General features: G+C 34.5%; 1 protein-coding gene across 1 annotated transcript in view; it reads right to left on the bottom strand.

Annotated features, from left to right (window-relative positions):
• The window catches only part of DYNC1LI2 (dynein cytoplasmic 1 light intermediate chain 2), a 28,327-nt gene continuing 14,090 nt past the window's right edge, over nt 1-14,237 (bottom strand). Inside the window, exons 5-13 of the mRNA XM_032987174.2 lie at nt 13,617-13,783; nt 13,182-13,275; nt 12,472-12,607; nt 12,022-12,133; nt 10,841-10,900; nt 10,072-10,113; nt 9,508-9,625; nt 8,373-8,489; nt 1-3,058 (exon numbers count right to left, since the gene is read on the bottom strand). Coding sequence (XP_032843065.2) covers nt 2,952-3,058; nt 8,373-8,489; nt 9,508-9,625; nt 10,072-10,113; nt 10,841-10,900; nt 12,022-12,133; nt 12,472-12,607; nt 13,182-13,275; nt 13,617-13,783 — 953 coding nt within the window. The 3' untranslated portion in view covers nt 1-2,951. The remainder of the gene's footprint in view (nt 3,059-8,372; nt 8,490-9,507; nt 9,626-10,071; nt 10,114-10,840; nt 10,901-12,021; nt 12,134-12,471; nt 12,608-13,181; nt 13,276-13,616; nt 13,784-14,237) is intronic.

Genomic DNA, 14,237 nt, shown 5'->3' with positions numbered 1-14,237 from the left:
TAAAGCAGTCTGGATTCGTGTTTATTGAAGCCAGTAGTTAAAGACGTCCTCATTTTGCCAGCACTAGAAAGCAAGATTCCACATGACTGCATACTGCACCTGATTAAAGCCATACAACTGGACTAAGGTTTGTTTCATACATTTGCAGTCCTAATTGTAAGTTGGAAAAAAAAAAAAAAAAAAAAAAACAGCAAAACAAAACCAATAAACTTAGTATACAGGACAGTGAATTTTCATTTACAGCAAGTATATTGTTAAGTTCATGATGTACAGAGCAGTCACTTTCAACGTAGTTAAATTAAATAAAATACGAAATTCTGTTCAGTTTAAACAGTTTTTTTTAAATGCCAATAAAAAAAGTGCAAACTTAAAATCAAGCAGCATAACCACAGCATTTTTATGGAGGGCCAATCTTTAAACTTTTCTATTTGCTTCAAGTTGAATGCTTTCATTTTTTGTTTTCTTAGTTTAAACGTGAACAGTAGATGCAGTCACTATAATGCATATAAATATAGTCATATAATAGTTTAAACAGTCTACCATACAAGTGTATCTGCAAATAAAATGAAGTTTCACTTGAAAATGTAAAGGCTGTTTGCAATTTGGCCTTTGGTTCCAATGCTTGAAGACACCAGAATAACAACTGTGCAGCTCACCAAAGTTGACAGACTTTGGCAACCACAGTATGCTACATTACTTACAACTTTCTTTCAATAAACTAGGAGCATTCACTTGCAATTAGAAACCAGAAATCTGTTTCTGTTTTGTCAGAAGCATCTTTCTGCAAAGCTGGCAAGTTATCACACATTATCAGTTTCGATCAATTTTATTATATTTAACATTTTAATAGAACTGGAAAATACTTCAATTTTGAGTTTTAGCCATATTGCTAGAGAAAGTGCTTATCAGGTTAGATGACAAAAAAAAAATGCAGTTTCAGACTGAGGTTTTCAAACTATATCCCATTATGATCACATGCCTTTCCAATTTTCCTGCCGAGTTTTTGATATTTTAGTTTCCAATCTCAATTCTCAGTGTCAGGAGGACAGTGTGTAATTACTTCTTCTGGTGTGGTAACTTGCAACTGGCACCCATTTCACCAGGAAGTACATCCACATTACCCATCAGCCATCCACAGTCTTAGTCTAACTGTTATCTAGTCAACTGTATAACTTCAGGTCATACCATTTATTAAAAAAAAAAAAAAAAAAAGTAAAAAAAAAGGAAAAATATAATATTTTCAACAAAAGAACTGGCACAAATAACATACTCATGTTAATGTTTGTCAAAGAGGCAAGTAAATACTCTTAGCTTTCTAGATAATGTTTAGACAGACTTAAAAGAACACCCTCTTCATTTAACATAGGATTTGAAGTTAACATCCAGTACTGTGTTAGTGGTCAATCTAATTCTGTATATTTAACTAACAATATATATTAGGGAAGTTATATCCAGACATCAGATTTAGTACAACAAGTTCATATCAATAAAAAGTAAACTCTGCATAATTCAAATTGTGGTTTTTCCCTTCAACATTAAGAGCACAGAATATGCTTGGTATTTTTAATTTATGGTAGTGTGTACATGTAAAACAAGCATACCGTATATAAAATCAAAGTGCCACTTCAGTAACCATAGCAGTTTTGTTTGTTTTTACAGAATGATGGTTTTATGTGACCATGGACAGAGCTCCGTTAAACCAACGGGCACAACCACGACCCATCTTTCCAAATGAAATGCTACATTAAAGAAAATATAAAAACAAGTTATTGAGTATGTTCATCATGGACACATTCATACTATTTAGGTTACCTTCAGGATTGGAGTTGGCTGCACCTGCAGCAGATGTGGTTGGAACTAGGGCCTTGAAAGCTTTTTTAAAAACCTCCATAGGTGTAAGGCAGGAATCAATTTTAGCTTCGTAGCTAATATTTAGTTACAAAAAGTAAGAAAAAAAATACTGAGTCTTCTGTAGCACATTTCATTATGGGAAAATGATACGTCACCCACCATTCCTCATAGGCTAGCCTCTTGGCATAAAAAAAAGGCAGAAGCTATCAGAAAACAGGATTTAAAATTAAATACAAATTGCCAAACTACTGATTTTAAAATAAAACCAAACAGTGACTGTTTGTACTACAGTGCACAGTAAATTCAAGCACCTTCTAAAGACACATCACACGCTGTGCCAGGCACTTGGATCTAAACAAGTTATAGTTTCTCCCTTTGTCAGCTACACCAGAAAGGGCATCCACACTCTTAGACGTTTTTTAAAAACTAAAAGAAGATTTATAACAAGAATAAATTCCCATGATGCTTAGTGTTTGGCCTGGAATTCTCCAATGTAAAGTAGTCTTTTTAAAACAGTGATTAGTTACCCCATGTGAAACACAGGATTTGACAACATTGCTCCTCTCCAGTCAATCCAACATTCTTGTTTCTCACTGTCCCAATTCTGTTTCCTTTTCCAGGGCTCCATTCCCTTCCTAGGCTCCTTTCACCTAATTAATGCTCTGTTACACCACCACCACCACCACCTGTCCAAGAATATAATGCATTTGCAAACATACAAGTAGCCAATTCCAGTAATTCTGAAAGAGGATTTAATTTCTCTTTCTTGCCTTGTGTGCAGTCAGTAGCAGTATTTCAGTAAGAATTCTCCATTTTGCTTCTCTGTGTTCTTCACAACAGGAAATGCAGCTGCACCTGCTTACCTCCAAAACCAAAAGAATTGCCCTATATAAACTCTAAATGGTTATCTTATACAGAGGGATTTTATATGCAAACTTCCTGAATGTGCACTTCTTACTGGGACAAGGCAATGATGTAGTAAGCTCATTTCCCCTGCCCCAAGAAAACTGATAGCATCTGCCATAGCAGAAAATTCCTGGTCTTATCAGATCAATATACATAGTTATTTGGTCATTTACATATGCATTTTTTATGCGCTATCAAGCTTCATTCTCTGTTGGAGGAGAGTTTGTTGTTACCATAGGGTCTGGCTTGCGAGTCATCCTATCCAATTCCTCTTGAACATTCGTCAAAACTGTTTTTTGTCCTAAAAAGAAAAAGGATAAAGGTTAAAGCAATCTAATTTATATTAGATGTTTTCACTGATGAGTAAAAGTATTCATAAAATCACTTTTGTATGACAATATATTATTTCTTATTATTTCACCACCTACCCAAGAACACAGGTTCTGACATAATGCAAGGTAATGTCTGTGTAAAGACTGATAAATACTAAGGCTCAATTCACTTTAAGAGACGAAACGCTGAATTATACAGCAGCATAAAGCACAAAAATATCTGTGATATATTTTCCAGGAACTAACATTTTAAAAACAACCACATTTAGAATTTTCTATAAAAATCAACTGTACCCAATTCTATTATTAGTATTGATAGCAAGGACTTTATTCAAACTCAGATTTTAACCACAGGTTTTCCAAGGTACGTAGGACACCTGCTACAACAATCACGTTTGGTCACACTTAAACTTGCTGTATTTTAATATTAAACAACTAAGAACTCTTTTAGGTCTGCAGACAATGTTTCCCTTAAAAAAGGGGACATGAATTGCATATTCATGTAATATCTCCGAGCAGTCATTTCAAAGGACTTCTTCAATTGGAAACAGACACACTGAAGTATTTCATGGAAAGGCATATCTTACATTTTTATATGAGACTCAAAACTTCTTAACAATTCTTTAACTGAACCATCAGCTTAATTCTCACATTATAAAAACTGTAAACCCACAAATTAATCACTAAAATCAGAACAAGATATTCTTATGATTAGAGCATACAAGCATTTAAGATTAAAAAGCTGTATTTTTAGTCAAAAAGTCGATTATATAGCCATGTACACCTTCCTTACATAGCCAAAGAATTTAACAAGCATCTGTTTTCCAGCTCAAATGTGTGTGAAATATTAGGTGGATTTTTTCCAGGGTACATGCTGAAAACATTAAGAAGGCAAGATTTGACTTAGAGATTTAAGTGGTTTTTTTTTTTTCCAAAGTACAAAGCATAACCAAGTTAAAAGGTTACCTTTAATCACTATAAAGCTTTTAGATTTAAGCGCTAGTCATAAGCCACAGTTTTCTTAACATCTATTCAAAGCATGAGTATTTAAACAAAATTTTAAAATTAGTACATTAACTGTAATATAACTTACAATACAAAACACTTTACATGTAGACTAATAGTACCTTGGAGTTAAACAACCCTAAACTCTAAACCAATAAAAACCACACAAAATTACTGCTCAAACAAAAGTAGGTCTAAACAAAAACTGTGGCTTTTTTTTTTTTATGCTAGATGAACTGGATCCTTAAGCCTCCAAAAAAATACTAAGCAGCTCTCTCCTGCAACTACCTCATACTGGACAGGAAAAACATTGCCAAGCTGTTTGATGATGTGTAGGTTTGCATACTCCCCTTTATCACCATCACAGGTGAGCACCTTTCAAAGGAGAAGAAATACAAGGAGCTGTTTTTAAGAAAATAAAAATCTCCCCTCCGTTATAAATTGAATTGATACTTGCTTTTAGTTTCCCTACAAAAATATTGTCAAAGACAGTAATGGCCTTAATCAATTACATGTGTTAATACAATCACAGGTTTTCTCCTTTCTAGATCAGAGTAAGAGCAGGAAGCCCTAGTTCTTTATCTGTTGCACAGGAATAGAAGGGTAAAGGCAAATCTTAAAAATTGCAAGAATCTTCTTGTGAACATTAATGAAATAACATTATTAAGTCTCTAAGTCAATGCACAAAAAAAATAACATACCACAGAAACCACCAATTGAAGTTCTTTGAAATATCATGGTCTACACATGGAAGACAGACAGTCCAGAAACATAAAGGCAAATAAAATGGGTGAAGAATTACATGGCATGAAAAATGGACGTAACATTGCAGCATCTGCCCAGATGAGAGAGTTCTCTCAAGAGTTAACATAGCAGAAACTAATCAATCAACTAGGCTGACCAGTATGTTGAGATCTACAGTGTCTCCCTCATCCTGTGACAGAATCTCAAAAGTTTCAACCACAGGATATTCATAGCTGTGGGAGAAACAGATGGTCTCTTTAGAGCTAAATATTGACTGTCAACCTTCTGAAAAGCTGAGATGAGAAATCCAAAATGCCTACAAAGATTTTAGCACATGTACTCACAGAGGATGCTGCTGTAAATAAGACTTTTTCCAAGATATTCTCCTTAACTCTTCCACAAAAGAGCAAGTAATCTCTTGTGTTATCATCAGCACCAGCTGCCTTATAAAATCAACAAGAGCTTTTCAGATACAAATGTTAGGAGCCCTTACCTTCTCAGGAAAGTTTAATCTTTAATTTGTTGAATATAAAATGTGTGCAGATCAGCTGACAAGGAATAGGCATATTCTCTTGTGAGTGAAAGCCGACAGTTCTGTTCCAAAAGTCAGGGAATGAACGTGAGCTGCCAACTTGATGCAGCCAAGAAAAGTCAACTGCAATCTTGAGAACACTCAGGAGAAGTACTTCCACCAAAGAAAGAGAACTGCTGTACCAGGCACTACAATGAGATATATCTGGAGCGCTACATACAATTCTAATCACTCATTCAAGAAAAGATAAGCCAATGATGGGAACTAATGAGGAAGAAAGTAGTAGGGAAAACAAAGCTCAACCTCTAACAGAAGACTAGAAGAGAACTTGTCTAATTTAGTCTAACAAACAAGAAAGTTAAGAAGGGATATGACTGCTATCTCTAGATGTTTCAAGAGAGAAATAATCTATTTAAATTAGAAGTTAATACTGACATGGTAAAAAAAAAAAGGTACAGACAGCCATTTGTTATCTTTGAAAACTCCTGAAAGGCACATGTTCTAGAAGACTGAAAGGGGAAAGAGTAAAGCCCATTACACACTAGTTAGTTTTTACTCTAGTATTTTTTCCAGAAATTGCAATTATGTTTTAGGTGCTTACAAACAGCCTACCAGCACAAGAATCAACACAGATCTGTTACCAACAAGTTTTGTCAGGTCAACCGAATTTCTTTCTATGATAGGATAACAGGTCCTGTGGAGAAGGGAGAAGTGGTCGGTATCACATCTCACATAACCTTCATATAAATAAACTAGGAAAAAAAACAGTCTTGATATTTCAGAAAAATTAATGTATTGTAATTCATAAAATTACCCATTAGTTATCCATATTTTTATTCGGCAATCTACCCTGTCCAACTATTGAAGATATCAGATATGTAGGCAAGCATGCTTGAAGGAACTACAAAGGATTTTGGAAGACAGGATTGGAGGTAAAAAGTTATCTAGATCAATTATGGAAGTAGTGCGTAAGAATAGAATGGAAAACAATGATTAAGCAAACATATAACCTTTGAAATACTAAGGTGATTTGATACAGACTAGAAAACCTCCTACTAGAAGGCAGAAATTGTATTAAACTGGCTGTATTGTTATAACAAATCCTGATCAATATTATACAGATGAAAAAAAAAACCTAACGTCATGCTGAGACATCTAAACAGAAGCACAACACATAACGCAGATTAAGTAACCCCTACTCAGGGCAAAGCCTGGTCTGACATACTGCATTCATTTCTTAGCACCAAAAGGAACAGGTCAACTGAGTAGACAGCCCGAAGGAGAAGAGAAAGAATCAGAGCCATAAAAACATGTCCTGGGAGGAAAGGCTGACAGAAGTGCCTTTTTGTAGTCCAGACAAAAGTCACAGGCGAAAGAACAACAGCCTCCAAATATGCAAAAGACTGCTGCAAAGACAAAGGGGCTATACTGATCTCTGTTTCCACTTGAACAAGACATATAGTACTGGATTAAGAAATACTGACTGTACGAGAGAAAAAATAACTAAGAAATAAAGTGCTGGACAAGGCTTCCTGGAGAGATGACATTTAATCTTTTATTTCAGAGTTTGTTTTTTAATCACTAGCCAGGAATTCCCTCGCAGATTCTGCTTTAGATAAAGAGCAGGGATGAAGGAATCCCTAAAAATTATTTCTGGTTCTATTTCAATAAAAACAGTTAATTTGACATTGTGGCCAGTAAGAGCACGAGGCTGCACTTGATGAAGCAGGGGATACCTTTCGGTGTTTAACTGAAGAGGGCATTCTGAATGAAGAACAAATAATTATATAAATATATATAATTATATAAATAATGTATCAAACAAATAATTCGCTTAATGTTATTTTTATAATAAATATATTTAATAAAGATCTATTACAGAATTCTAAAACAAAACAACAACAAAAACCGAGAAAAATACATACTTGCCATAAAACAAATTCTAGCCATTTTTGAGCTTTCAGAGCATGGAATGTTATATAAAACCCTTGCCAATTAAACAACAACAACAAAAAAGGCCTTATTTCCCCTCTCCAGGAATAGTTTCAGTTCAAATACCCACATTCCATCAACTGCTCTTGTTCTCTTACTGGCAATACGATCACTGCGGCTGGCATCAAATATTTTTCATTTCCAGTTCAGCATGTCTGGGTCTTACACTCTTCTCTAAGCATCAGAAACTGTGGGTTTGGCATCACCATTAAATTTTACATTATTTTAACAACTTTGGGATCAGAAGTAGAATCTACCAGTAAGTGAGTAGTGATATAATTCTGTAAGGAAAGCTCCTGAACATGTGATAGGGATGCCAATATAAAAAAGAAGCAGTTAATTAATCAAAGTAGTAAATTTCTAGTATTGGGTGGAACAACCATGTGTTTTACAACACTGAGTTTTGTATAGATACCAAGTATTCTGATGAGTGTCTTTTAATTTCACCTTAATTAGTGCAATTACTTATCAGCAAATATCTCATACAGTGCAGTCATATGCACAGAATCAATTAATTTGATCGGTGTTATCAGTTGTGTTGGATCGCAATAAAATACTAAATAAATAACAAGAGGGTAACTTCAAGCTGTCATAAGAAGTAATTAATTTGAACTTGAACTCTGGAGAGATTTGAATAGTTTGACTGGAAACTACAGTCCAAGCCCAATAAACTGCATTTCCTTCAAGCAACAGTAAAGTGTCAAGAAAGGAAGGAAAAGTTTCTAAAGTAAAAAAAGAAATCAGCACTTTCTGCATATGATCAAGACTCAAACATTACTTATATCCCAGCAGTATAACTTCACTCAAATCAAGTTATAACAGGCTTAATAGAAGCCCTGGAGAGTTGTGAAGTTGCAGTAGTTTAGTTCTTTTTTAAAGACTGCACATTTTGGTACTGTCATCTGTCAAGGTCTGTCCCTTCACAGAGCGGTTTAAAAGACAATAGATCAATGTGAGCCAAATAAAATACTAAAAATAAGTAAAACAGCCTGCAGTAACAACGCCAATACCTGATTTCTTGGCTGTACTTTGCACTCCTCCAGCACCAGGACTCCCAGGAGAGCCAGTCTTTTTGCTCAAGAGACTGTTAAAGAAACTAGCCAAGACACCTTCACTTGCAGCATTATCTAAATAAAAAACAAACACATATATATATATATGTATCACAGAATAGTTATTGCTGATAAATGATATAACAATTAACTTCTATACATGCATAACACTTTTACCAATCAAGGAAGTAAACCTCAAATATGACAGAGTCTCTCCTTGCTCAATTTAAAGACACTAGTCCTTTGCATTCTTTAGCAAAGTCAGAGATGACTGAAAGTATATTACTGCTCTTCTGGAATGGGGAGGGGGATGTTTTCACAAAATCTTAATCTAAATATTTGTATGCATTTGTTTTTTATAAATGTAGAAGCCAAGAAACAAAGTATGGATGTTCAATTCAAAGACTTGTAAGTCCATGAACAAACTATGTAGATGTTTTATCACAGTCTTTCATGCCACACTATTTTTCATAAGCCAGAACCTGGATATACAGCAATGAGACATGATCCAGAACTGCATGAGTATTTTATCCACTTCAAGTGAGGTATGGTACGACAGTGACTAATTAAAAACAATACTGGCCCTACCAACTTTCTTAATGCACTGAGAGGAAAGAAACCATTCAACATGGAGCACCATGTTAGAGCTGAGGGAGGGGAAAGGGTGTAATTTCCAAGTTACTTCATGTACTATAGGAAACTACATTCTTGAGAGGATTTAATGGAAGAACAAGTTTTATTGTGGATTCCAGAATAGGTGATATGAAGTATAAAACTGCATGTAGTGTAAAGCAGTTCCCACTCTAATAATCCAAGCGATGCATAATAAATGTATTTAGACAACTTAAGGAAATAATGTATTTGAACTCTATCCGACAGCCTGGCAGTAACAGAACTCAGAACTCTACTTCAAGTCATATGAATGACACAAAAAAAGAAAAATCAAACCCTAAGTTAAGTCATAAATTCATTCATGTTATTAAACGAACTATAGTATTACCAAATAAATTCCAGAATCTTTCTACAAAAGAGGATTTTTTTTTTTTTTAAGGGAAATCACACATGATAAAAACAGTAAAATGCTTATTCATACTTTTAATATTTGGATCTGGTTTCTTAACTGATGTTATTGGGGAGGCACTGGGTACATTGGCAGGACCAGCTCTGCCTTGAGTTCTTGGGGATCCTGCAGGGCCTCTTGCAGGAGATTCCTTAAAAAAAGTCCAAATCACACAAGTCAGAGAAGAAGTTAAATGGATTAGTTATATAAAGCAAATGTAACATTACATACAAATTACTTTTTAAACCTTAGTATTAGCACTGTAGTGTATGCACACTAGGAAAAACAAAAGAACAAAAGCAAACAAAACACCAACAGTTATTTTGGGCACATGCCTCCACTAAAAAAAGAAGAATCACTGTAGGAAATCTTCAGTTCAATAATCAGATACTTCCATGTTTCCACGGTGAATTAGAATGAAGTAATTTACAAGCAACTTTTTAAATTACTGACACTTTTTTTTTTTTTCATTTACTTTCTGCAGTTTGGGGACATTATGTATTCTACATTTATAAAATGAACTCTACAGGTTAGAATCATTCTATCTTCCCTCGAAGGAAAGAAAACACCTCCTACTCTTCTCTTGGATCTACTTACTGATGCTCTTGTAGGCGTTGCTGGCTGTTTGGCAAGGAATGACTGCAAAAAGAACACATTAAGAATATTAAACATATTTTTGAAAATATAAAGGAATAAAATACAGCGAAGCTGACTAACCATGAATTTTCTGATATTTACAGGCTTCCTCTTTGATAGTTACCTACTTCCCAACTTTACCAACAGAGGACAGCATTAAAATGCGTAAAGAAGCTTCAGTCCTTGTCTTACGCAGCTGTTTCAGAATTATAAAACAGAACCATAGACACCCAAGTCTGTAATCTCTGTGATATTTATAATCAACTACACAAGAAAGTATTATTGGGGGTTTTTAAACAATAGAACAATAAAGAAAATAACAAGATACAGTATAAACAAATTTAATACCTTAAAGTCTTTCAAGCTTCCCGCTCTAAGCAAGCTGCAATGCTAAGATGTTATGTCTTAAAAGTATTTATATTTTACAGACCAATACATCTATGTTGTGAAATTTCAAATTCTCTTCTTGCTCTTCTACTTTGAAATGTAAATTATTTCTGTTCTCAGCATATTTTCAGTTCAGCTTGCCAAGATAAGTGGCCATATTTGCCACTCATATTTGTTAAAATAAAGAAGTCTTATTTCACAATTACATCTGAATTTACAAAGCTGAAAAATGGCTATCTATTGATTTAAATGAGGAATGAAAAACAACTGAATGCAATAACAATGGAGATCTTAAAGCAAAATCTTTTTTAGTAAGGACTTATTTGCATTCTTCCATTCTTACCTGCTGCTTCATAAGAAATACTTGTTCATCTTCTGCTGCCAGCTCTTTATCATGGACTAACTGTTGAACAAAATACTTTGCTATTAGAAGTAAGAAATTAAATTACTGTAACCGTTCTTAAGGTTTGGTGATCAAAAGGGAAGAAAAAGAGGCAAATCTTTAATACCAGTCTTTACTTTTTTGGTTTAAAAAAACCACAACTTCTGTCACATTTAAAACAGTATTAACATTAAAGAAGTTGTAATTAAAAAAAAATACTGTAAGTGAATGGAGCAGACTAGCATTGATGCCAGCCCGCAGACATTCTCTGAGAAAGGTAAGTACTTGGTAAATAGCCATGTTCATCTTTTTAAATTTAGGTATTAATTTCATCAGCATCTCTTCAAAAATCTGAGATTACCTGACTCCGTAAAACCTCACACTCAGTCCCCCTCAGCCCCCAAAAGCATTATGCTAGCTCTTTTCAGTCATAACACTGCTCTTAGGCAAGGATTATTTCCTATAGGTGCCATGAATTACAACAACAGGATTAAAACTTTCCCTTACGTTCAAATTTCAAACAGCTCTTCCCTTTTCCAAGTACTAGGGCTTGAGCTAGAAAAATTAAGTGTGTAAGAAAGTTGTAAAAGATGCTTTCCAATACAAACCAGAATACAATTTCATTTATAACTTTCCGTATTATCCATTTCACACGTATCCTAGTCCTGTGTGCCTACACTCACAAAATTAAAAATATACAGAATTTACATGGATTATTTACTGCTCTTGTTTTACATGAAGAAATCTGTCATTAATAATATGTTAATGCAGTAGTGATATACTGTCTTGTTTTACAAGATCTGCCTTTACATGGCAACCTCAGTGCCTTCTGTATATATTTAAATTGTTGAAGTCCTACAACAGTATTTTCCATTTTCAAAAAGCATTTATGCCCCACGCATGCAAAAAGGTTGATATAAAATGGTTATTTTTGGACTGTCTTTGACTCACTAAGGTGAGTAATTTCTGTGTTTGCTTGCAGTATTTTAAATTGGAGAATGAAAGCCTGATGTTTCACACATTTGGATTAAAAAAAAAAAGTTACATGTAGATTCGGAGTTCTTCAATATTAATAGTCATTAGCAGCCATACAAGCAAACTGCACTTTGTTGGGGAACAGGGAAGAGTTTACCCCTTTTTACCTTTCTTACAGGAGGTTTTACAATGAAGTCCTCATATGCATCTTCTGGTTTCACTGTTGTGAAGTTTTCATGTAAAATGGCAATTTTCTTTTCATTGTCCCAACCGGCAGGTCTATAAAAAGAAGTAAAGCTTTTCTTTTCAATCACAAAAAGCACTTCTGCAGAGACTCTTTATCTACTGCCCTCTACTTAAACAAGCCAATTTCATTATAGGTCAGTCCTAATTCTCAGCTAAATTCCAAAGATACTAAAACGCTAGAATGGTATACGCTGAGTCAAGTAAACCAAGTAATATGCACTAAGTTGTTTTTTTAATTCAGGATTCAACAAGACTCACATACTAAACTTTTGAACAACAGAAACAATTCAAGTTACTTTTATACATAAATGTTATATGTGCTACTTAATAGAAAACAACCTGAAACCATACTGCTTGTACAATTGACTTACATAAAAACTGCATCCTTTTCTACCACTAAGGCAGGTGTGGTAAACTGAAAACCGTATGTTTTATGTACAATGTACTTATACAACAGATCAAGGTTCTTCTCCTCCTTAACTGATGTATAAATCAAGGCAGCCCCATCTGATTATTTATTTAAGGAAAATTATGTAAGACACAGTTTTTAAATTATAGTAAGAATTTCAAAATAGAAGCTAATGGGCATGTATCTGCCAGACTTAATTTTGAGAAGTAGTTCAAGACAAAAGCTATAGCCATTTAGTATTCAGGAAGAGGAAGGGGGTGTAACAGGAGAAGACTCATGATACTTTTCTTTGACATACACCAAAGTTACCTACCCTCCCAGGCACTTAACTTTGAAAAAGTCAAAAACTTAATAGACAGTTGAGATCTCAGGTTTACATGGAAATTGCAAGTTCTGAGGAGAAAACCAAGAAAAACCACCTTGCAAAATGCAAGACAAACCCTTCGTAAAGGAATAAAAGCTCAAAATCCCATGCAGAATTTAAAAAAATATATAAGAAGTTTTATACATTTCTCAACATTTTCAAAACGACAAATGCTACATAGTAAATAACTAAATACCAAGTAATCTTGAAGTGCAATTTCTCAGATTAACTTTATTTGCAATTTAACACTAAAACTTATTTTCTTGCTTCCACATTACAGCAAATCTCTTCAGCCCAGGAAAGGATACACTGTAAGCAGAATCTACGAATGTGTGACTGAATGAAGTCGAAGTGTTCTTCTCTGTAATCATGCTCCTTCTCTAGTACACTCACCGCATCACACTGGAAGAAAGGGAGAAAAACAAAACCAGAAAAACCCAGTCACTTGATCCTAGCACATCTGAAGACGTCTTCCTTAGTATTACACACACGTCACATTTACTTTGAGCCTTTGGTATTAAAATGCTACCAATAAGTCAAAAGATAAGGTAATTAACATATAATCGATAAGGTTATTGCTCTTCTGCAAAATCAGAAACTGACACTGATGGTAGCTTACATATAACATAAATCACTCTACTACCAATCCATAATTAATTCTGCATGTCTGTATAAAGCACGCCTTCTAAAAAGAAAAGTAATTAATTAAACTTTTCCATAGTAGCACAGAACTAGAAACTCACTTTTGTACAAACTACGAGCACGGGAATACCAAGGTTGTGAGTCAACACATTTTCTCCCAGTGGCAAAGAAACATGTTCATCCTCTTGGCCAGAAGAAGGGCCTCTTCTCTGTGGTGATCCTTGGTAGCCTTCTTCAGGTTCTACATACTCTTGAAACTCCTTCATAACTATTAAGAGAGACATCTTCTTAAAGGTACAACAAAGGAACTAGTTGTTCTTTTTAAACCATAACTAATCTGTGACTAACTAGGAATCTCAACTTTTTTTTTTCCTTTTATAATGAGGCACCATATGAGAACAGAATGCAAGCTTAAGACTTGTTGCTCCTTAAAACACAACAATTCTCCACCACCAAAATCTACAGCAAGCTAAATCAAGTGCAATTTGGAGCTGTTACAAATAATCAAAACTAGCTGCAAGAGCTACAGTACGCAAAAAAAGCACATTTCTCAACTCAATGCATTTCATTATAGGGGAGTTGACAACAAAAGATGTAAATGTAGTTTAGCAACATAGCCTATACTCAGTGCAACTTGTACCTAGTTTTGGAAGAAAGCATGGTGAAAAGGTAAATGGACACAGAAAACGCCAAGCTGGAAGAGCCACTCTTTCTTATAAACT

Source organism: Tyto alba, unplaced genomic scaffold (assembly GCF_018691265.1).
Source record: "Tyto alba isolate M040663 unplaced genomic scaffold, T.alba_DEE_v4.0 Super-Scaffold_26, whole genome shotgun sequence".
In the NCBI taxonomy this organism is placed as follows: Eukaryota; Metazoa; Chordata; class Aves; order Strigiformes; family Tytonidae; genus Tyto; species Tyto alba.
This window is presented reverse-complemented; position numbering and strand designations above follow the sequence as displayed.